At 36.3% G+C, this 25,466-nt stretch overlaps 1 protein-coding gene across 4 annotated transcripts in view; it reads left to right on the forward strand.

The window, feature by feature from the left end:
* The window catches only part of PHF14 (PHD finger protein 14), a 155,988-nt gene that overhangs the window by 48,734 nt on the left and 81,788 nt on the right, over positions 1 to 25,466 (forward strand). For 3 of the 4 annotated variants that reach the window (XM_014072283.2, XM_014072285.2, XM_014072284.2), the window contains exons 9-14: positions 569 to 839; positions 3,227 to 3,333; positions 4,417 to 4,512; positions 6,289 to 6,392; positions 7,788 to 7,919; positions 11,493 to 11,661. In XM_014072283.2, coding sequence (XP_013927758.2) covers positions 569 to 839; positions 3,227 to 3,333; positions 4,417 to 4,512; positions 6,289 to 6,392; positions 7,788 to 7,919; positions 11,493 to 11,661 — 879 coding nt within the window. The remainder of the gene's footprint in view (positions 1 to 568; positions 840 to 3,226; positions 3,334 to 4,416; positions 4,513 to 6,288; positions 6,393 to 7,787; positions 7,920 to 11,492; positions 11,662 to 25,466) is intronic. The other variant, XM_014072286.2, reaches the window with a different exon arrangement.

The following is a 25,466-nucleotide window of genomic DNA, read 5'->3' on the forward strand; positions in this document are numbered from 1 at the left end:
AACATTATAACTGTTGAAGCATTCCAATGTCATATGATCACATGGTTACTTGATTAGTCTAATCCATGGCCACAAGATTTAATTATGCTGTCAATTTGGATGCAATAAAAATAACAGAGATTGGAAGATTTGTCTATGGTTATATTTTATTTTCATAATTAAAAGCAATATTCCCCTGAAAGGTGGTTGCTGTGTAAAACATATACAGGAAAATAAATACTTTCATGTTCTGCTGGTGAATTTCCTTTATGGATCAAAGTGACTAGCAGAGCTCCTCTTGTGTGCTATGAGTTGGAAAATTCCAAATTGCTTTTGAAGAAAAACAGATTATGAAGAAAATAGATTCTATTATCAGACTTTTTAAGTTTCTGGATTGCACGATAGGATAACATGATCTTGACGAATACAGGATCACTGTATGCAGAGTAAAGTCCATAATAGACTCTCTTGATAATTCATTTAGCGTGTATTAAGCGCAATTTGTCATAAATGTATAGTTTTTAAAATAAGATGAAGGTCTTTTTTCCCCTTGATTTTATACCCTGCAATGTTTAATTTTGTGACATAGGCTCGAATTAATGCCAGACTTCAGCAGTACCGTGCTAAAGCAGAATTAGCACGCACCACAAGACCACAAGCATGGGTTCCAAGAGAAAAACTGCCGCGGCCACTTACTAGCAGTGCTTCAGCAATACGTAAGCTCATGCGTAAAGCTGAATTAATGGGCATTAGTACAGACATCTTTCCTGTTGACACTTCAGATACCAGTTCTAGTGTGGATGGAAGACGAAAGCATAAACAACCAGCATTGACTGCTGATTTTGTGAATTATTATCTTGGTAAGTCTGAAATACTCAAATTCAATTTTGAAGCTACGTTTTGGTTAGAGGTAAAGCAGATTGCAATGGGAAGACTGGTAAGTTATTCTGTTGCAATTCACTTTGTTTAATTTTGTTTTCAGAAAATGTTAGATTTCTATATGACTCCTGTTTCTCTGAAGCAAACAAGAAAAAAACTTAATATATTTTCCCTTCACTTACTCATTCCTAATGTGCTTCAAATTGAATTTTCTTTTCTTTGTGATTAGAGGGATTGAGACCTTTCAAGGTTTATCTTCCCTTCCCCCTCCCTACCCCCATTGCAGTTATTGTAGCATACAGGAGCAGCTTTTATCATTCTAGATCAGTGGTTCTCAACGTGTGGGTCGGGACCCCTTTGGGGGGTTGAACGACCCTTTCACAGGGGTCGCCTAAGACCATTGGAAAACACATATTTTCAAAAAAATATGGAAAACATAAAATAATTTTATGGTTGGGGATCACCACAATATGAGGAACTGTATTAAAGGGTCGCGGCATTAGGAAGGTTGAGACTCACTGTTCTAGATGATTAGCCTCATTATTTGATAGACAGTTGGGTATAGCAATCTGCTATGAAAGTGGGCTTCAGGAGGCCTTAATTTAGTTCAGATCCATGATTTTAAGTTTCTCAAAATATCTTCACTAAAGTGAAGTGAAAATAATATGTTATGGTTAATTTTTCAATAAAGGATAAAAAAGTTTATTCCTTAAAAAATGGTTTTAATACCTTTGACTATTGAGTATCGCTCATTACCCTTCTGAAATGACTCTGCAGATTGGGAATGAGGATCACTCCCATATTGTCCTGATTTACTTCCTTCCTCTGAGGTCATTTTTATTCAATATTGATTGGGAATGACAAATATATCCCTCAGCTTCTTCTCCACTTATTTTTGACATCTATATGAAACTGCTGAGTGAGATCATTGTCTGCTGAGTATGCTGATGATACTTAGTTGTACATGTTTGCCCATAGTGAACTAAGCGATGTAACTAGCATCCTTTCTAAGTGCCTAGATACTATTGAGGATTGGGCAACAGGTTAAAACTGAGCCCTGTAAAATAGAGTGTGTGTCAGTTGCACCCATTCTTGGATCATAATATATTTTTCACACTCACCCATTCCATGGTAATCTCCTTTTTCACTATTGTAATGTGCTTTCCATAGAGATCCCCTTGAAAAATATCTGGAAGCTTCAGTTGATTCAGTAATAGCAACCCACACAGTTTTGTGAAAGCCCTAATTTACACATGTGCCACCTGTTGCAGGAGCTGCATTGACTTGTGATTTGCTTCCAGGTTCAATTCAAGGTACTGGTTATCACCTTTAAAAGCCTACGTAGGCTTGAGGGTTTTCACTTTTAGTCACTACGAATGATATATATGTTCATATATAGGATCTTGGATAACTTTGTACTATTTGAATTTATCTGCTAATTGAAGGTACTAATTTGGGAAAGTGGTTTTGTGCAATCTTTGAGCCTACTAGAAAAATGGTGAAATAGGGCCTCTCTTTGTAAGGGAAGAAATTAGTTTTTGTCAGAAAGATTACAGTTTAGATTGAACCTTTTCTATAACCATCAACTTCGATTGATGCATTTATTGATTGCAAAATACAGGTGGCCTTTGTTTAAGGACTACACATTCAGAGATCATTCAGACTTACAATGACACTGAGTGATAATTTTGACGAGTCCTTGTACTTAAGAGTCATTGCAGTTTCCCATAGTCACATGATCATAATTTCTGGCCTTCCTGCCAAGTTCCAGCAAGCAAAACCAATGGGGAATCCAACAAGATGTCAAAGGCTGTGGCAATGTGAGGTCATCACTTAATGACCTACATGTTCCTTACTTAACAACAGGAAAAGGACTATTAGAACTAGTGGCACTAAGTGGCATGATTAACTGGTTTTTCAGTATGACCACGATGGAGTTCCATTGAAAATGGAACATTTTAAAAATACATTAAAATACCTTTAGAATTTAGAAATTATTTAGGTTATTTGTCCGTTTGCTCTCCAACTGTGCTACTTGTTCTGAATTGTTTTCTAACTATGGTTTGCCATAGGTATTTTTGTAACAGAAATTTCTATTCTTGGGAAGAATATAAAATATATATTATCACTGCTTTGCTGTCAGATCAAGTTCATTGGAATTTTGTTTCAAATACTCAGTATATTCATATAAGAATTAGATTGTCATTGAATTGTCTTATACTTTACTAAATAAAAACTGCATATAGCATAGTTATATTCTTTTGCTTTGATTTAATGATGCAGTATGAGAGATTCAATTATTTGATTCTAACTGCAGTCTCTTATTTTATACAAACGTATATAAGTAAAGTGCTGACTTTTATTATAGAGAGGAACATGCGCATGATACAGATTCAGGAGAATATGGCAGAACAGAAGACAATTAAGGATAAGCTGGAGAATGAACAAGAAAAACTTCATGTAGAATACAACAAGGTAAGAAAAATTCTTAAAGCCATGTAAAATTTATATGAAGTAATTAATTCTTAAAACATAGCAGAAATTAAATTCAATACTTTGATTCATCATTGAATATCTCCCCTCCACACACACACAAAACTGAAGTTAGGTCAATATTTTAGTGGTCTTCATACATAACTCAGTAACTTATTGAAAAGCATTTCTCATATATTGGATTATTGTACTTATCTTTGATTATTTTCAATGATTGCAACTGAGATGGCTCATTGGGATAGGCACTATCAATGAACACAAGGTAATTTCAAGAGCATTTTTATTCCTTATTTGTAACTACTGGAGTACAGTAGAGTCCTGGACCCACAGAGTCAGTGCTGTCTGTCAGACTCTTTGTTGGCAGCAGTTACCCATGCTTCTAGGGAACAATAGTGACTCAGCAGTTTGTGAAACTTACATTTGCATTATAATCTCCAAGCTGCTGCTACAGTGTTGGAAGGCATGTAACATAAAATTTAAATAAGCAATTGTTTAAATACAAGTTTATGTAAATATATGTTCAAATATAGAATTTAGCCATGATAGATAAAAATTACTGTTTACTCTGGCTTTTAACATGCCCCTGATTGTGTGAATATGTCTGTATTTGTTAGAATTGTCTAAAAATAAGGAATAGTCAGGGGCGGAAAATATTGTTTCAAGTTAAACCTAGAGAACTTAATGTGATTTTATATTTCCTTACTGTAAATGTGCAGATTCGTTGTACTGAGGTTTTCATTCCCAGTATATAAATACTTGGTATTTTTTTTTTTACAGATGGAAATAACAGAGTGGAACTGTTGTGAGGTTTCTTACTGCCATTATAATTTTATTGTCAGATAAAATTATTTATGTTCTTTTTTCACTAAACAGATGGATGCCCATGTTTTCTTTCTGGAGTTATGAATGGTTGATTAACTTTACTGCTTTCACTTGCATTGACATAAAAGAACAATTTTAGTATTTAAATATTTATGTAGAAAAGGTATTGTAAGTAAATCATGCCTCCTCCTGGAGAAGAGATGCTAAATAATTTCTGCATTTTTGTGTAACTTTATTTTTCAGTTGTGTGAATCTTTAGAAGACCTTCAGAATATGAATTCAAAGCTACGAAATGAAGGGCAAGGAATGTGGGCTCTCCTAGGAAGAATTATTGGACAGGTTGGTCTCTCCACTCTTTTCCTCCTTTTTAATGTTTTTTAGATCACATGATTCATAAGAATATGATTTTCTGTTTTTTGCTGTCACTTTTGGTGGGTGGAAAGATATATTTGATAAAGTCCTGGCCTTTCTCCTGGAGGTAATGATTTCTGATTGAAATATATCTCGGGCTCCACAAGGTACTTACTAGGAACCTGTACTTTAATTTTGTTTTTGTTTTAGCTATCTTGTTTGCAAAATTCTTTCATTTGCTATAACTGATTGACCTGTCATTTGTGATGAAGCTAAACCTGAAGCATGAGTTAATCTAACCGCTCTTGCTGTCTTTTGTTTTTGTTTTTGACTCATAGCAATTGAAGCTTCCAGACAAGCAGTTTTTGTTGGAGTAGATTGTTTTCTAGACCTGCTTTTTGTGAATATACTACACCAACAATATTTTAAATTATGTATATATAAAGATTCCTTTTCTTTTTTAAGGAAACAGTATTCTAAAGCACCAATGGCTTTTATAGTAGTAATAGCTGATTATCTCACTCCCATCATTTCTATATTAACTGTGTTATAACACATTTTTAACTAAAGGGTTTCATTATTTAATTTTATTGTATATTTAGCAACATTTAAAGAGGCAAGAACCTTCTTTTCCAATTATCTACCTATTTTCCTTCTCATTTCCATTTTTTTTTTATTTCTAAATCTTACAATTTATACTTCAATGTAATTGGCTACATTTACAAACACTAATTTCTGTGGCTTGCTGTTTAGTATTTCTCATCTTACCATTCTTAAAATTAAAAGTATTGAATCAGTTAACAGAGTTCTTAAGAAAGTGGATACAAATACAATTGTGTGATTTTCAACATGAAAAGGTCTTGCTTTTTTATATAGGTCATTATTAATGTTATTTTTTTAAATAAAATAAAGTGATGATTTAAAAAAAAATAGACCACAAGCAATGAACACTATTATAAATAGCCTAAGGATTTAAGAGTGTATACTGAAATGCTTATATAGATCTGCTAAGCTGGCTGGTATATTTACTCTAATATGGTTTACTAGAAAATTATTACCATAATCATAAGTTTCTTAATAAGAAATTTTACCACTTTAAAAATAAAATAAAAATTACAAATGTGTTTCTTAGTGCAATTATTTAATAATGATAATAAAAAGTAGTAGTTTCATTTGCATAGCTTGCATGACACCTTTTTCCAGTTGGTTGAACAGATGCAGTCCCTCAGGGCCCCTGAGAAATGACTTTGATAGATGGTTGCTGTCTGTGAAGCTAGCATACTGCAGATTAGTGGAAACCCGAAGAGAATCTCTGCTGCTTTGTGGAGAGTTTGGTCCAATAAGATAATTTTTCTAATTAACCTATGGAGCACCACAGTAGCAGAGATGCTGAGGAAAATAAACTGCTTCAGTATTCTTTTGTGAAGTGTAGTAGATTTTTCTTTTTTCTTTTTCCTTTTAACCTTCTAAACCAGCTTGTCCTTGCCTATTTTTTTTTAAAGCTTTCTCCGTTAAAGGGGGGAAAAGTTAAAAAGGCAGAGCTTTAATGTCTCTGGCTTCTTTTTTCTATTGCATTGAGAAATATGTGGATGCAGTTTCAATTCTCAGAAGAAATTTGGAGACAGAAAATATAATATAGTCACATTTGTGACTTGACAATTTTTCAGACATCTCTTCCAGTCAAACCGCTGACTGGGAAATATAAGGATATGTTCATTATATATTTGTCTTACCAATATTCCTATATTTCCTCAAACCCCACAGAAACTAAATATACCAGCAATTTTGCGAGCACCCAAGGAGAGAAAGCCCAGTAAAAAGGAAGGTGGAACTCATAAGACTACAACCCTTCCAGCAGTACTTTATAGGCAAGTAGCAGCAATACTCTCTTGTGCTCATTAGAAGAGCAAACTGAATAACTGAAAAATCATAAATTTGAGGTTGAAAAAGAAAATCTTTTCTGTTCTCTCCCCCTTCACTTCTTTCCTAACATCTTGGTTGATTAAAGGGTTTAGGAAAAAAAAGAATTACAAATATTAGTGCTTTGGGTTAATAATTCATCTCAGGCTGATATGGCCAATATTGCTTTTAACAAATTTCAATTTCAGTCAACTGAATATATTTTTTCTTCCATTGCTTTCCATTTCTAGATGCTACAATTTGCTATCTAACTTGACTGTTTGTTTTTGCTTTTGTTTTATTTATAGTTAAAGCTTGGCTATAAACTACTGATTGACTCCACTTTGAAAGCAAATTTATTTTATACCTGACTTATTCAAATTCATTTTTTAAAAAAAATTCAGAACAAACTATCATTGAAAAGACTGCTGTGGACATTATATCTAATCTTCCTTTTACATTATATATATATATATATATATATATATATATATATATATATATATATATATATATATATATATATATATATATATATATATATATATATATATATATATATATATATATATATATATATATATATATATATATATATAAACCTAGATATTTATTGTTACACATATATAATTCATTTTATTATCTGGTTCCCCTAATTAGTGTTTAGGTGGCACTCCTCAAGACTAAAGATAAGAAATGGAAGAAAACAATCTTTCTGTATTGTTATTAAGAAAATGATATAAAAGCCACTATGAGTTAAGCTTTACATACAGAGTTTATTTTATACATATATATTTAACTATATAATAATAGATATTCAACCCTTATGAACAAGTATTAGGAATATAATACATGTTTTATAGATTCCTCTCCACAAACTGGGGTCTGTCAGTAGTTTGATTGATTTTTTCAGAAAGTAGTCATCATCTGCTCCTGGCTGTTTTCAACATTTTATAATAAAATGATTTAACACTGAATCTCTAAATAGTTAATTTTTATGGCTAATAGCTATTAATATAGTTATCCTTCTAAATTATGTATTTATTAATGTACTCACTCATTGACTTATTTTCTTAGAAATGTGTCTTAGTGAATCTATACTGATTCACTTATTTCCTGGCAATATGACTAAAATTAAAAACAGTCCAAAGTTAGCTTGGATTTGAAATTAGTTTTATATTTTTAAAATTTCAAGATAGTAACTAACCTTTAAAATGCCCTGGTAAATAAGAATATTTTAATTATCTGCTTAAGATCTTCTGCTTATGCATAAGGATCTCTGGATTCTACCCCATATTAATTTTGAGACAGCTTAGCAAAGTATTTGCATTTTCTCAAATGAAACCTTTTCCTGCATTTCCAAGTTGTGGGATTTGCAAGAAGAACCATGATCAGCACCTCCTTTTGCTGTGTGATACTTGTAAACTCCATTATCACCTTGGATGTCTGGACCCTCCACTTTCAAGGATGCCAAGGAAGACTAAAAACAGTTACTGGTAAGAATATTATAAATATATCCTCCTATTTCCTTTGGGATTAAGAAATAAGATCATGCACCTACTATATAGGAATCTGAAGGTTTTTCATGCAAAGTTTTTAATTTAGATCTTACTGGAGAGTTTTTCAAATGTTCTTATATGCTTTTTGTTCCCATAGCGGTGCTGATGCTTGAAATTTTGCAAAACAGGTCCCTTCTTTTATAAACTTTATTGTGGCTTAGGAGGGTTTTTTTTAAAAAATATATGCTGAATTAATGTAAACAAGTCACTGATTTCTTTTCATAGAAGTTAATTTTTATAACTTTTTAAATGATGAGTTTTATTGAAGTTTATAGATACAAAAATAAAAAGTGATACAAACTAAGAATATTGATAAAAACAATAGAAATGTAGAATATAAAAAGTAAAAAAGTACAGAAAAAATAAATAAAAGTAATAAAGATATGAAAAGAAATTATCTTTACTTCATCAAATAAAATAAAATTTAAATAACTTATTTGCTTTACTTTCATGTAAATATGGGAAGACAAAATCATCTCATATCTCATTTCCTATTTATAAATATATAAATATATATATACAATATGTATGAATCCCTGATAGGATGTGTTATTTGAGAATTGGTCCCTACTACCCTATCAAAAGTTGCCATTTCTAACTTTTACTACAGGGGGAAAATATTAAATATATAAAGGTAGTCATAATAAATTATTTTGTAATAGATCTATTTACATTTTGAAGCACAAAAACTACCATACCTAGTGCAGCTCTCAATGCAGAAAACTGAGCAAAAAACAGAGTTATTTTATAGGTGATGATGACAACTTCCATTTTAAATATTTAATAATGCATATTTTTCAGCAACTGCTTTCATTAATGTTGCTGTTACCTGTCACTGAAAAACTATAGGAAAGTAACAAATCAAATAACTCTATGTTTAGTCTTAGTATTCAATCAGTTAACTGGAATTTGAGGTCCTTAGTTGTGATTTTTAAAAGCAGTATTTAAATTCACATACGTTTAATGGTGTTTTGATACTAATTTCTATTGATCTGGCTTTTGTTCTAATGTTCTGGCTAATCTATTTCCAGAAGAAATCTTGGCTCAACGCAGCGTCCGCCTTCTTGCTGTATTTTTGCAGAGGGCAGTGTTTGAAGGGGTCTACACTGCAGTTTCCTGATATTATGGAAAACTCGAGCAGGCCATTCAGTGATGTGGTATTGTCATCAAGTGTAGCAGGGATGATTATATATTTCTGTCTCTTTTTTTTCTTCTTTCTTTGGAGATTTTGTGGATGGAGATAGCAACAGAAAATCTTTCAGAAATAAACCCTGAAAAAATAGGCTGAAATAATGAGGTAGAGAGTTGTATAAAGTTCCAGAGGTATCTTCCATTTTAAAGTTATTCATCTTTCAATGCAAGGGTTATAAATAAGAACTGACTTGAAGATCGTATTCATTTAGATTAACTACATTAATTACTATTTTTTGCTGTGATTGAATTTTTAAGACTCCACCCTGTATTATTTCATTGGAAGATAGTGGATAGTTACATAAAAATTAGTAGTAAATAATAAATAGATACCATATTGAGATATTCCTAATTTATTATAGGATTAATGTATACATATGGAACTACTGTATGCCATCTAGATTTTTTTAAATGTTTTGGTTCAGGCATAATGAATATTGAAGTTAATTTTCAGTGACCAGATTAAATTGAATAGTAATCCACTGATTTCATTCTGCCTTTTAGTCATACTGAAAAAAAAATTTTTAAAAGCCATACTATCAAGGAGAAATAAACTAACATCCCAGTGGTAAAAAGTCAAAGATGTAGAAGGCTTTTATTTCCAAAAATCTATGTAGTTGCTACAATTTCATGCTTCAGCTACATTTGTGATCACAAGCTTGGCTTTCACTTTTAATTTAACTAAGGTATATTCAGTGTGATGGGATTATAACAGAGAAATTGAGACTTATTGATTGCATCTGTTTCATCTTTAAATGTGTCTTTGTCGATTCTTTTCAAAATCAAAAGAAATAGTATAGAAAGTTCTGTTAAAGTTTGCATTAGAAATGTGAAGTTCCATAAAACAATATCTCTGCTACTTACAATGCTATTTCATTTGTCTTTTATTTACTCTTGGAAGGTCATATTTCTGTGAGAAAGAAGAAAAAAATACATTCATACTTATTTTTTTATTTTTTATTTATTCCTGAAATTGTATTAAAGTGTACAATAATAATATTTATTGGATAATAATACTACTTATACTGGAAAGTGTATTGTAAAACATTCACTTTGGAAAGGTAATGGTTTTCTAATGGATTTTTTTCTAGAATACTTTTGCAGCTCAAAGAATTATGGAGCTTATGCATGGGAAGGATATAGCCAGCAACTCACATAAGTTTGGATTTCAAGTGACAGAATTTTTCAGCCTGCATTCCATTGCCAGTGAGGTCTTGATATTGAAATCCACTGATCCATGTTGAGAATCTAGCTTACTTTACCTGTTCAAAAACTAAACTTAGTTAAACTTGTCTAAGTTTGCATGGGAAATTGCTAGGAAATACTAATGAGGTAGGTTAGACTGGGAAGTTGAAAAACATCTGAAAAGAAGAAAATAGTAAAGTACTTTAGTATTGCTGCCGAGAAAACTGCATGAATACGTTCATGAAACTACAAAAAATTGAATTTAACCTGGAAAGACTTTACCTTATCTTATTCCTTAAGATATTTGATGTGAAGGTACCTGTTGCAAAAGTGATGAATATTGGTTGCATTTGTGTGTCTGCTTTAGATTTGTTTTTTGGATTTTAAAACACTTGATATAGAAAATTACAAGCATACTTGGATTTATGATTGTTTCTCCTAAGGTTCTGCATTTAAAAAAAAAATAGTACATTAAAATAAACTTTCCATCTAAACAGACATTTTTTATGGGCAGCCATCTTAATGTCAGAGCCTATTAGCTTTGTAGTTATATTTGTATTATAACAGAAATATCTTCCAATTAATAACATCCACGTAATTTATGTTATGAAAATACACAAGAAATGTTTATGTTAACTTTCTGTTAATTGCTATCTCTCAGCTTTCTTTCAGGAGACTCTAGATTTATAATAAACTTCCTTTCCTCCTTTTGAAAAATGTGTGTTTTACATTTGGAATTCTTTCCATCTTTAATTTGAAGTGATTAATTGACACCCAAAGACATCCAAAGTGATTCAGCTTATCTTTCTCCAAGAGATCAAATTCATTATGGGAGATATTATTTGTAAGAACTTATAGTAATGAAAAAAGAGATGATATACCTGTATCTCTATACAAATAAAGAAAATCTATGGGAATGGAATGGAATATTTGGCCCATGTGTTTTTTTCACATGCACTAAAATCTCTACATGTGAAAAATATACCACTGTTCCCTTTCCATCTATATGTGGAGTTCTTTTGCTTTTTAAACAAACTTTTTAAGAAACTTCCCCCCCCCCCCCCCCAGCCTATATGCTTTTGCTTTGGAAGCTGCTGAACGCAGTTTGAATTTCTATATATGTTGTCTTTCCAGGCAATGTTCAGAATGCGACCAAGCAGGTAGCAGTGACATGGAAGCAGACATTGCCATGGAAACTTTACCAGATGGAACTAAGAGATCAAGAAGGCAGATTAAGGAGCCAGTAAAATTTGTTCCACAGGATGTACCCCCAGAACCAAAGAAAATTCCTGTCAGAAACACGGTAAATGACAGCTGAGATGCAATACACATATATAAGCCTTTTTATTTTAATGCAAAACTTTAAGTGCCAATGAAAGTCACTAGGAAAAATTATAGCTACTTAAAAATAATAACTTATTCCAGGTTTTAGTATAATATACGAAACATTTTGGGATCAGAAACTGGTTTAACCATGAAAAGTAAAATAAATTTTGATTCTTTTCTTACATTTATTTCATATTATATATTCTGAAGATTCTTTTCTTTTTTGAACATATAAGCATATTGGCATTTAAAACATTAAGTAGACAAAAATGATCCCTATGAATTCATGCAGTAAGTAATAAATGATCTTATTTTATGTTTGAATGCGTAACATTCACTCTTCATGTGAAGATAGATTTTGATGTGACAGTGATGTAGAACAAGAATTTTCTCATCGTGCATTCTGAAATGTCACATATTCGAACTATGCCACGCGAATATCTACAATTCAAATGTAGTGAAAAGCTTTCAAGTTTCTTTTGCTGACAGAATATTTTTGTTTTTTGACTTAGTTGAGTCATTGGCAGTTATACACCTTTGCTAGTGAATGAAACCATTTCAGAATGATTCAGTGGATGTGTTTATGAGATGGTTGTTCCTCACTTATTTACTAATATGAACATATTTTGCTTGATCTATGCAATGCATAGCATTAACAGTTGTCTTTCTTTATCAATGATGCTGAATTGCTTGATGCTACACTCTAACTGCACATAACCAACATCTGATGATTGTAATTTTTCTTATTTTAAATAAATTTTAAATGAAATATAATATATAATAAAATATACAAAACCGATATAGACGGAAGTTTTATATTTATGCAGCAATTTTGTCTCATAGCAACATAGTTTATATGCTGTAACCTATTTTTAATGAGGTCTTGCTTTATATGCTTGTCAAAGTTGGACAATAAACTTCAAGTCACTTACATCCCTCACTCTAGGATATTTCTGTGGTTTGCTGCCTTAACAAGATTAACTCTCTTTGTATAGTCTGTGGCCTGCTATGGGTAATTAAGTGCTGCTTTATATAAAATGTTCTCTGTACAGTACTATCTTATATTGCCTTCATTAATGTATAGTAACATTCTGTGTTACAGTTTAAAATAGGGAATATTGTTCAAGAAATAAGCACATTGTATTCTATTTTTTTCTGGGTCCTATTTAAAAATTCAAAGAATTAATTTTGTCAAGGTTTAATAATAAATATTATCCCTAATACTGTTACTGAACAGAGATATGATTCAACTGCAGTTTCCCTATAATTATTGCAATCTGGTCTTGCCAGAATGTGGAATATGAATACCTTGTTTGGGTCCATACATTATACACATTCCCATACACATACACAGATCACACTATGTGTATTACTCCTGGTTACTGAATTATAGTACTCATGCTGCATCATACTACCAAATATATTAGCTTGAATTCAAGCTAAGAATAACTTTTGTTGGAATCCCTTTTCGCCTCTAGACCTATATGTTCTAAAGAAGAACAGTTAAGTTATGGAGAATTTTACAAACAAGGATTTATTCTATAGATTGTATGATCTATGTATTGCTTTATTGCTGTGTTCCACTTTGATATATACCTACTGTATAAAATACGTAATAAGTGATGATGCTTGTGGATGATGTACAGACATATTAAAATTAACTACATTCACATATTATTTATGCTTGGCTGCTTTTAACTATGAGCTACTAAGGCAAGAACAAGCCAAAAACATTAATACAGTTTATTTTCCTTTAATTTGTAACTGTGTCTAGTTCCTTTTGTGGTCTGTCATCAGAGGTCTGACATAACATATAAAATATAAAAACACAAGAATAAACCAACAACTCTGATTCTCATTTGTGCAAAAACTAGGAACAATCACAATTAGCGCATCAACAAGAAACCATGGTTTCAGACTGTTTTACTATCCTAACCTATTTGCAGATCACATAAAATTGCAAACAAGCAAATTAGCTTTATCATATGTATATATCCATGTCTCTTTCAGAGGCTTATTTCAATTCACATTTACTTCTATAGCAAAGAAAACTTATCCTCCACCTAGTATTGGAGAAAAAAAATTAAATTTCTAAGATAAGAAACAGATTATTTGTTTTCTGTACTGTGATTTCAAATGGAACATTCTTTTTCCATTCTCATACGGAAATCACTACAGATACAACACAGATAAGGCAGAGAAAAGGTATGCAGCATATTGCTGCCAAGATTTTAAAATATAGGTGTGGTTTGTAGGTTGTCTCAATGCTTTGGTGTTTATAGCATGGTAGGAGATATGTAGTTGGAGAACTAAATCCAAGATTAGTTTTCCAGATTTTAGTTGCTTCTTGATTTTGCGTTTATAATGTCTTACATATATTTGAGAAATCTGAATAATGTGGATGAGTACTTAAACTATAATATTCAGGGATCCTACTCAAAATATTGAGATCCAAGTTATCTTTTCTGATCCTAGACCCTATGCTAACAACAGCAAACAATATTAAACAAAATTATATATAAATTAGACATACAGAGTTGCTCTGCAATGAATCACTTATTTAGCTCATTACTAAATAATGTTTTGGAATTATTTACATCTTTTAATAATAATTGCTTATACCTGAAAAATCTGCCTATATTAGTTTTCTATGTTTTATTAGATATTATATCGTATTTTTTGGAGTATAAGACACACCAAGGTTTTGAAGAGGCAAATTAAAAAAGTAGGTAGGTAAATAGAGGGAGAGAGAGAGAAATGCAGTAGGGAGGGAGGGAGAGAGAGAGGGTAGGTAGGTAGATAGAGGGATAGAGAGAGAAAGAGAGAAATACAGTAGGTAGGTAGGGAGAGAGAAAGTATGTAGGTAGGGAGGTAGGTGGGATAGAGAGAGAGAGAGTGGGAAATACAGTAAGTAGGCAGGGAGAGAGACTAGGTACCATGTTTCTCTGAAAATACGACCTGTCCTGAAACTAAGGCCTTGCCACATTTTTCTGGTGGCAAAAATATAAGCCCTTCCCTGCAAATAAGCCTCCTGGACAACTCCCCACCTCCGGCCAGGCAGAGTGCCACTCACAACCTAGCTGTATCCTGAAGGTGCCAAGCCGTGGGAACCGGGGGAGGGGGCAAAGGTGATCACGGTGCTTGGCACCTTCGGGATACCCTAGGTTAGTGAGCGGCACTGTACCCAGCTGAAGAAGGGGAGGGGGGTTTCCGGGCAGCTGCTCTCTTGCGAGCGGGCTCCCAAAGAGCCGGGCACAGCCTCAGGGACAAACGGCTGTGTTGCACTGTCGCATAGCAGCCATGAAGTGACCATGCTCATGAGTAGCCACTGACAAACCCCCTTTCCAGCTGGGCCTATTCGCTGCCGCTGCCATCCCAGCATGGCTTTTTCAGCAGCTTCCAAACAGTTTTCCCACAGTGGCCGCTCTGGGCATACGCCTTATGGTTGTATGCTCTGCCGGCAGCCGACTCACAACCATAGAGCATATATCCAGAGCAGCCACTGCCGGAAGACCCGGTTTGGAAGCCACCCAAAAAGCCATGTTGGGATGGCAGCGGCGGCAGCAGAGATGCTCTGGCTCTGCGGGAAGAGCTGGGCATCGTGAGGCTGGGAGGTGCGGGAGCGGAACAGCCACTCGCGCAGCCTCCCTCTCCAGCCATGCAGAACGCCTTTCACTGGCATTTCGAAGGCACCAAGCCGGGAGAGCTGGGCAGCGGCGAAAAGGTGCTCATGCGGCTTGAAGATACCCCTAGGTCAGTGGTGCTGTGCCCGGCTGGAAAGGGGGTTTTCTGGGTGGCTGCTCCTGAGTGTGGTTGCTTCATGGTTGCTGTGTTGTGCTGCTGTGACAGTGCAACACAGCCATTCGCCCCTGAGGCTATGCCCAGCTCTTTGGGAGCCCGCTCGCAAGAGAGCAGCCACTGGCAACCCCAAAACAATAAGCCCTCCCCTGATAATAAGGCCCAAGCCATATTTTGTGTGTAAAAAGAAAATAAGACTCTGTCTTATTTTCGGGAAAACATGGTACATAGGTAGGTAGATGTTTCCAGGTGTATTTATCCATGTGCTAGAGAAGGAAATCGCTAACAACCTGCAGCACCTAAGACTTGTTTCTGCGGGCACAGCACTTGATCATTGTAATTCTCATCAATCAGTTAAAGAGCTTTCCAAAAGACAAATAAATATTATATATTTATATATTATATCTATTTATCAAATAAAAGGCATGAATAGCCTTGGGGAGGGGGCTTGCAGAGTGCTCCTGAGGGAGTGGGGCCCCCCAAAATCAGCAAAAAACAACCTGTTTTTTGCAAAAATGAGCCTGTTTTTTGTCAAAAAATTTGCACACATCACCTTATGGAGGCTTATAGAGTGCTGCTGTCCCCCAGCCCCCAGCAGCACTTATAGAGTGCTGCTGGGGGCTGGGGGACAGAAAATTGCTCTTTTCTGTCCTCCCCAGCCCCCAGGAGCTCTCTGAAAGCCTTCATAAGGCTATGCATGGCCATTTTGGTAAAGGGGGGCGAGGCTTCAGGAGGCAAAAAATGCTGTATTTGATGTATAAGATACACCCAGATTTTCAGCCTCTTTTTTGAGGAAAAAAGGTGCGTCTTATACTCCAAAAAATATGGTATTTCATTTAAAGTTTATTTAAAATAGGAAAAGTACAACCATTAAATGTTTATTTGTAGTTATAGTAAAAATCAATGACAGATATAAACCTAGATTCTGAAAAAAATTAAAAGTTAAAACAATTTTTACAAAATTAGTTATTCATTAATTTACATGCTGATGAATTTTGTGGTAGGAGACAATATATTTGAATTTGCTTTCAAAATTGCCCTGTGTCAATTTTTTTAAAATTGCTTTGTCCTCTTATATCTTATATTTATGTACTATATTAAAATAATACATTAGGAAATTTTAAATACTATTATTTTTCCTCAATGGAAAGACCAATAGGAACCTTTTCCTGAAGTTTTCTCAGCATTCTTATTTCCTCTTGCCTGTAAGCTTTTTAAAACCAAAGTATTGTTACATTTTCCTCAAAATAATTGAGTCACTTGTCAGTTCTTTTAAGAATGTGTATAAATCAGAAACTTTTCTATCTTGAAGTATCCCATTCTTACTTCTTTCAATTCACAAAAACGGCAATTTTAGTGCCTATTTGATAGTTGAAGTGAGTTGTTTCTAAACTGACAATAAAATAGAAAGAACCTTCTGAACAGCCTTTCCAAATTAGAATGAGATATTTCTGGGCCAGAGTGCTTTGACCTTGAAATGTGTTTCAGGCCTCCAGTTCAAATATTGAGATGATATTATAGCAGCTATCCATATTGAATTAAAATGAGAAGTTTCATATATATATTTGTTTATCCATCATTCTCTTTACCTCATGCTTATTATAGGCAGTAGTTTAATTGCTACACTAGGGACCGCAGGTTCAACTTCTGATTCTGTCACTGAGCATGCTCATGACAGCCCGACATATCTTACTTGGCTATTGCTGTAGCGATAAAATTGGGGATTGAAATCCTATAAACAAATCTTTTTATTTTCATTCCTCTCATAACTTGCGATCAAATGGCTATTTTGGGAGCTTATATTTAATTATAATGGGAATAGTATAAATCTTCAGTTGCCGAAGATGTAATGTTTATATACCGGATATAAACATCCTTGGGATATCTTCCCAAGGGTAGTAGCAGATGAAATACCATCTACAGATGGTTAAGGTTTTCATGATGTTTGAATTAATTACATCTGGCTTTAATTAAAAATAAATATAGAAGTACCAGGTGCTGAAACTATGGCTCTGTGGCTAAAATGTAAATAGTAGGAAACATTCAGGCAAATGTCTTTTAGCAAGATAAGTCATTTCCATTTGAATGCAATCACTGATGTAAATTAGAAGTAAATAGGTACAACTATTGCATATGTGTGTTATACAGAAAATGTAACAAAACCTGACAAATACTTAACGGGGCTATTGATGTGCATGTGTCAGAAATCATTTGTACTGTACTTTGTATTGCATGTACTTTGGAGTATATTCATTAAAGCAGTTGCCTTTTTTCAGACTTCTACATGAATATAGAAAGAAATAATTTTTTTATCTTTTTTTTAGGATTTTATTGGGTTTGTATGCCGCCCTATTCCCGAGAGACTCAGGGCACCTCACAATAAAGAAGGGGAAGGGATACAAAAAAAAAAAAAAAAAAAAACAATTTAAAATTATACAACAGCCGTAACCTCGAATGGGGCTGGATGGTTCAACAGCCCCAGGCCTGCCAGAACAGCCAGGTCTGAACTGCTTTGCGGAAGGCCAGGAGGGTAGTAAGGGTCTGGATCTCCATGGGGAGATCGTTCCAGAGGGCCGGAGCAGCCTCAGAGAAGGCCCTCCCCCGAGGAGTTGCCAGCCGACATTGGCCGGCAGATGGAATTCGGAGGAGGCCTAGTCTGTGGGATCTAATAGGTCTTTGGGAGGTGACTGGCAGGAGGCGGTCTCTCAAGTACCCAGGTCTGATACCATGTAGGGCTTTAAAAGTAACGACTAGCACCTTGAAGTGTGTCCGGAGACCAATAGGCAGCCAGTGCAGCTCGCGGAGGATAGGTGTAACGTGGGTGTACCAAGGTGCACCCACAATCGCTCGCACAGCTGCATTCTGGACAAGCTGAAGTCTTCGAACACTCTTCAAAGGCAGCCCCATGTAGAGCGCATTACAGTAGTCCAGTCTTGAGGTGACGAGGGCGTGAGTGACTATCCGAAGGGCCTCCTGGTCCAGGTAGGGTCGCAATTGGTGCCCCAGGAGAACCTGGACAAAGGCCCCCCTGGTCACAGCCGACAAATGATGCTCTAGAGTCAGTTGTGGATACAGGAGGACCCCCAAATTGCGAACCCTCTCTGAGGGGCGTATAATTTCACCCCCTAGGCTGAGAGATGGAATAACTGGACCATGTTTGGGAGGGAGCATCAATAGCCACTCGGTCTTGTCGGGATTGAGCGCAAGCTTGTTCATTCCCATCCAGACCTTAACAGCCTCCAGGCACTGGCACATCACTTCTACCGCTTCACTTAGTTGGCACGGGGCGGACAGATACAACTGTGTATCGTCCGCGTATTGATGATATTTAATCCCGTGCCGGCGTATGATCTCACCCAGCGGCTTCATGTAGATGTTAAATAGGAGGGGGGACAGGACCGAACCCTGCGGCACCCCATAATTGAGGGGCCTAGGGGTCGACCTCTGCCCTCCGACCAACACCGACTGCGACCTGTCCGAGAGGTAGGAGGAGAACCACCGAAGAACGATGCCTCCCACTCCCACCTCCCGCAACCGTCGCAGAAGGATACCATGGTCGATGGTATTGAAGGCCGCTGAGAGGTCAAGAAGCACAAGCATAGAGGAGTGACCCCTATCCCTGGCTCGCCAGAGATCATCAATCAGCGCGACCAAAGCAGTTTCCGTGCTGTAACCAGGCCTGAAACCGGACTGAAAGGAATTTGTAGATTTTTTTTGTAGATTTTATTAATATTTGTAGGCCGCCCTTTTCCCTGAGGGGACTCAGGGCGGCTCACATAAAATCGGGGAGGGGGAATACAGACATTAAACATAGAGACATATAATAAAATAGTAAACAACATACATTCATCATTCGGGAGGGGCAACTATCCTTATCCCCAGGCCTGACGGGCTAGCCAGTTCTTCAAGGCTGTGCGGAAGGTTTGGACGGTGGAGAGGGTACGAATCTCCACGGGGAGCTCGTTCCAAAGGGTCGGGGCTACTACTGAGAAGGCCCTCCTCCTTGTAGTTGCCAGCCGACACTGGCTGGCCGATGGAATACGGAGGAGGCCTAATCTATCTAATCTATCTAATCCAGATAATCGGTTTCATCCAAGGACCGACGGAGTTGAAAGGCCACCACCTTCTCAACAACCTTCCCAACAAAGGGGAGGTTGGAGACTGGACGATAGTTGCTCAAAATGGCTGGATCCAAAGAAGGCTTCTTCAGGAGGGGTCTCACCACCGCTTCCTTTAGGAGGAGCGGGAAGGATCCCTCCCGGAGAGAGGTGTTAACTATCGTCCGGATCCAGCCACGTGTCACCTCCCTGCTGGTCGAGACCAGCCAGGAGGGGCACAGGTCCAGTATACAGGTGGAGGCACTCACCGCTCCCATGGCCTTGTCCTCGTCCTCAGGCACGACAAGTTGAAACTCGCTCCATAAGCTCCGCTCAAGATCTTCCCCCGGTACCTCAGCTGGTACCGTGCAATTGGAGTCCAGGTCTGTCAGAATCCGAGCAACTTTATCCGCTAGAAACTGAACAAATTCCTCAGCTCTACCCTGTAAAGGGTCATCCGCATCCCTCTCTTTCAAGAGGGAGCAGGCTATTCTAAACAAGGCGGCTGGGCGTGATTCGGCGGATGCAATAAGAGCGGCAAAATGCGCACATTTTGCTGCCCGTATTGCCACGAGATAGGTTCTGATATAGGCTCTCATCAATGCTCGGTCTGACTCAGAGTTACTGGCCTTCCAGCGGCGCTCTAGGCGTCTCTTTTAGTGCTTCATCTCCTGGAGTTCCTCAGTAAACCAAGGGGCTCTCCTGGATCCGCTACCTCGGAGAGGCCGTAAAGGCGCAATCCGGTTTAGAGCCCCCACCGCCGCTGTATTCCAAGCCGCGACTAAGGACACTGCCGGATTGTGGACGAGAGTGTCAGGTATTTCTCCAAGCGCTGTCTGAAATCCCATAGGGTCTATCAGGCGTCTGGGGCGGAACCACCTAATCAGTTCCTCCTCCCTACAGTGGGGGATTGGTCTCCGAAAGTCAAGCCTCTGTAGGCAGTGATCAGACCATGACAAGGGCAAGATCTTCATGCCCCTTAAATCTAGATCATGTCTCCACTGCTCGGAGAGGAATACGAGGTCAAGCGTGTGCCCCGCTGAGTGAGTCGGGCCCTGGATTACTTGGGTCAAGTCCATGGCTGTCATAGAAGCCGTGAACTCCTGCGCCCCAGCAGTGTCCACCGAGCAAAGGCAAGTTGAAATCCCCCAGCACTATAAGCCTGGGGAACTCTACTGCCAGCTCGGCTACTGAAGAGCGAGCGGAGGGCTGTTGCAATGCTGTTGGGAGGAAGGTATGTTAACAACAAGCCCACTTGACCCACAAGGTCCAACTTCACCACTAAGGACTCACACCCGACAAGCTCCGGAGCAGGGATCCTACGAGGAACTAATGACCCTCGGATGATGACAGCCATTCCCCCACCCCTTTCCTGGGGTCGCGGCTGATGAAGCACCTGAAATCCCTCTGGGCACGTTTCAGTGAGGGGGACTCCTCCCTCCGGGCCCAGCCAGGTTTCAGTAATACATGCCCCCTCGTCTAATATAAAGTCCCAGACGAGGGGAGCCTTGTGAACTACAGACCTGGCATTTAGCAACAACAGCCTGAGCCCAGGGCCCTGACCACTCTCACCATCTGGCCTTGGAGTGGAACTAATAGGGCCGGAAGGAGGGATAGCTGCAATGTAGCGAACCCTCCTTCCCCGGTAATGGCTAGCCCTGAAGTTCCCGCCGTACCTGCCCTTCCCCATCGTGACCGTAATGTTCCGACCCACTCCCGCAACCGTAGACCCCGTTCCCCCCTCCCGAAGCCTCCTCTCTCTCCGGCAGGCTATCATTCTCAATCATTCTGGGACGGGTGGTAGGCCTGGGCCCCCTACCACTTCTGCAATAGCACTCAGTGGTGGAGGCACCAGGCTGTTCTCCCAGTCCCCTCATGCATACACTATCACTCACTCACTCATACAGTCCCCACAGTCAGGATAAAATTACAAAATACAATGAGAATAAAATAATAAGTGGGTACAAGCAATATCAAATATACATCACATACATATCACATACATATCACATACAAAAGAAAAAGAAAAAATTGCGCAGATGTTAAGAAGATATCAATAAAGACATGCTTGCATTAAAAATGACTTGGTGTGGTCATATTCCTGTGAAATGTGAAACAAACAAAATGTTAAAAAGTTATATTTATGTAGTTACTTACCTAGCACATCTAAATTATAATAAAGTAACCAAAATATAGACTAGAATAGAATAGAATAGAATAGAATAGAATTTTATTATTTGTATGCCGCCCTTCTCCGGGAGGACTCAGAGCAGCGAACAATTCAAAGGGGAAAAAGGGAACATAAAAACGAATACAAATAGTAAAAATAAGCAACAGTCACACAACCATACATGTCGAGAGGGGAGGGAACTCATCACCCCCAGGCCTGCCGGCAAAGCCAGGTTTTGACGGCTTTTCGGAAGGCCTGGAGAGAGGTGAGGGTCCGAATCCCTGCGGGGAGTTCATTCCAGAGGGCTGGAGCTGCCACAGAGCAGTCCCTCCCCCGGGTAATCGCCAGATGGCATTGGCTGGTAGATGGCACCCGGAGGAGGCCAACCCTATGAGATCTAATGGGTCTGTGGGAGGTAATTGGCAGCAGGCGGTCTCTCAAGTATATTTACAATCCCTAAGGCATGTCACAAGTTTTGAGTACTCCTAATGTTTGGAAATTGGAATTTGAAAAAATTAACATGACCTACAAGTATGCATTCCAAAGTATTTCTCCAAATAATTTTTAAAGCATGCACAGACTTAATATTTAATTGGATTATAAAGCATTTTCAGTTGTTGTTTTTTAAAAGTTGCTTGGTAATACACAGTTTTTAAAGAGTTGCAGACTGGGCTATAGTCAAGTTTCTCTGTGCAGTTTGAAGCACAGTTTGAATCACATCTCTTACAAAGTATCTCCCTCAAAGTAATTGCACATCTCTATTGAAATACTTTAGCTAAGAGAGTAAAAGTTTTACCTGGAAAGAAGGAACAATTAGTTGACTCTACTGGTTTTTTTAATATATTATACAGTACTTTTCCAGATAAGTCTTAGACATGACTTTACAGTCTTTTTTCTGCTCAAAGGAAGATTTTATAAAGGTTTTTTTTATTTCTTCATGATATGACTAAGAGAATTATTCAAAGTTAAAAGTATAATAGCAGCCTAATATTATATTTCAAAAATAGATATTAGGTGTTTTATAATACATTAAGCATAAAATTACAATTCTTAAAAAGTAAACATATAAAGTCTAAAATATACTTTATTCATATGTAGCATGTACTAGTGTGTCTTTATATTTGAAAAGGGGATGAATGTTATAAATGTGGTCAATATTTTGAATATTCTCTATTAAATTTGCATCTCATTTCTGTGCAGGTGCTAATATAACAATAAATAGTAAAAGTAAAATTATAGCAAAAAAACCAGAACAGTTACTCCTCAGCTGGAATCTGCAGTTCTGTCCTTAAGCAACTAAATTGTTAATTGGAAATCATGTGACCGCAACTATGCTATTCTTTTCCCCTTTGCTTCACCCTTTGAAATGCTGACATTGGTGCTGGGATAGCAGACTCCAAAAAGCTGCCTGCAAGTAGCAAGATTTAGTGTCACATTTTTGGCTTTTGTTTTGTTCCTAATTATTTTTCTTCAGCTTCCTTTCCCCCCTATTCCTTTATCCTTTTGAATAATCACCCTGGCGCTGGGATAATTAGAAAGAAGGAATATAGTGTTTGTATTTATATCCTTTGGAGAAGAATGAATTAAAGAGAATAAGCAGGGGGATATAAATCAAAAGGAATTTTTTTTAGCATGATGGTAAGTTCAAATGGTTGCTGAACAAGTCAGTTGGTAAGTGAAATCTAACTGTAATACCACAACATTTTGAAAACAATTATAATCCCATAGTTTTATATTAACAAATTATCTTACTTCATTGAAATACAAATACTTAATTTAAAAACAGCCATTGGAGTATAAGTTTTAGATTCTTTAGAATTAATAGTAATGTTAAAATATTGAGGGATTTCATAATACAATCTGATAAAATCTTAGTCCATAATGTGCCATATTTAACTGTGGTTGAAAAGAAGAAAGTGTAGGTAGTTGATTTAGCAATACCAGGGGATAGTCAAATAGAAGAGAGAGAATTAGAGAAGGTCACAAAGTATGAAGATATGAAAATCAGATTTGAAAGGTTATGGCATAAATTGGCCACCATTATCCCAATGGTTATTGGTATGCAGCACTTAGAAAATTTATGCACTGACAACATTTCCATCTTTAATTACAAAAGGCTACCCTGCTTGGATCTTTACATGTACTGTGCTGATAGATTATGACATCCTAGATTCTTGGGAAGAGCTCAATATGTATGAAGACCATATAAAGAACTAGCACCTGATTTCACATTTATATTTCACATCTATACACATATAATTGTACTATCAATAGATTTCTGTCAAGTTTTAACCATATTAAAATCTGGTTGATATTCAGCTGTTCATAACAAGCTGCCTTTTAGAAAATTTCAATATATTTCCAAAAGAAAAAGTCTATTTAATTAGCATGAAAATGTATCCTATTGTATACAGGATTGCAATATATGACCACAATTGAGCCCAAAATTTATGTTGTAAAATAAGATAATTGTTCAGTGAATTTTGCAGTGATTCACTTAACAACTGTGGCAAAAAAGATCATAATATGGGGCAAATTTCACTTAACCAATGTCTCAATTTTCGTCTCAATTGTGGTTGTAAATTGAGGCCTCTTTGTACAAGCATGTGTTTTACTACTGAACTATCAGCGTAAGCAGATTTTTTTTCTGTTTTCATCCATTAAAATTCATAGCCTGTAAGTATTTTTCAGTGATTCAGATTTCAGCCAAAGGCAGTATTATTGTAGTATATAGGAAGTAGGAAATTTGCAGAGTCAGTGACATCAAATCCAATAAAATTAAAGCTTCAAAATCTTTGAGGACAATCCTTTTAATATGATTCTAGCAATCATAATATGCTCATTGTAGTTAACTTTTTCTTTCAAAGTGTTTCAACTTTAATTTGCAAATCCCAATATCTTGTTGCTTCTTTCAGTAATCTACACTTAATTAATGATTAATTAATTTCTACATTAATTTTATTAATCCTGAAATGCAGCAATAGACCCAAAATAAGAACTGCAGACCAATCAACAGGTTCCTCCTATGGTAGTATTTGTTGCTGCTTTCTTATTTTTTATGTTATAAAAGAGAAATATAAATAAATAAAGAGTAATAACAAAGGTAAAATAAATAAGAACCATAGAAATCGATACCATATTTTTTATGTTTAAAGTAGTTAGATTTGTATCTCACTTTTCCCAGGAGTTCAAGGCAGCATTCAGAGATTCCTATCTTCATTTTTTTCCCTATGACTCTACCCCTGTGAAGTAAATCGTATTGAGTTAGAATAATTTTCACTGTTATGTAATAAGCTTCCATGGCTGAGTCCTAGGTCTCTGCAGTCCAGATTCAATACCTTAACCATATCAGCATGTATAAAAAGATTGCATTTTTAAAAAAAAATACCCTGAAGATACAGCAAAACATATTCATAGTTTTTGTATTTCTTTATAAATAAAACTATAACTTAAGTTTTAAACTAAAGGGATTATGGTTTAGGTATCCCTCCAGGTCACTGCATTTTGTTGTTGAGTGTTCTCTTATTATCCTCTTTCATTTTCGGAGCTAGTGCACTAGAAATAGATTGCTTTGATTGTATTAATTTTATATAGAAAGCATTTTATTGCTTGAGAGCACATTTATAGCTCATATGTTTTAACTGATTTGGAATATGTACTGAGCAGTGGTTAATGATTTGGATCATATTAACATTAGAAACCCCCTAATGGATAATG

The sequence above is a fragment of the Thamnophis sirtalis genome, unplaced genomic scaffold (genome assembly GCF_051295495.1).
Source record: "Thamnophis sirtalis isolate CommonGarterSnake01/CBP01778 unplaced genomic scaffold, rThaSir2_p1.2 scaffold_4, whole genome shotgun sequence".
NCBI lineage: Eukaryota > Metazoa > Chordata > Lepidosauria > Squamata > Natricidae > Thamnophis > Thamnophis sirtalis.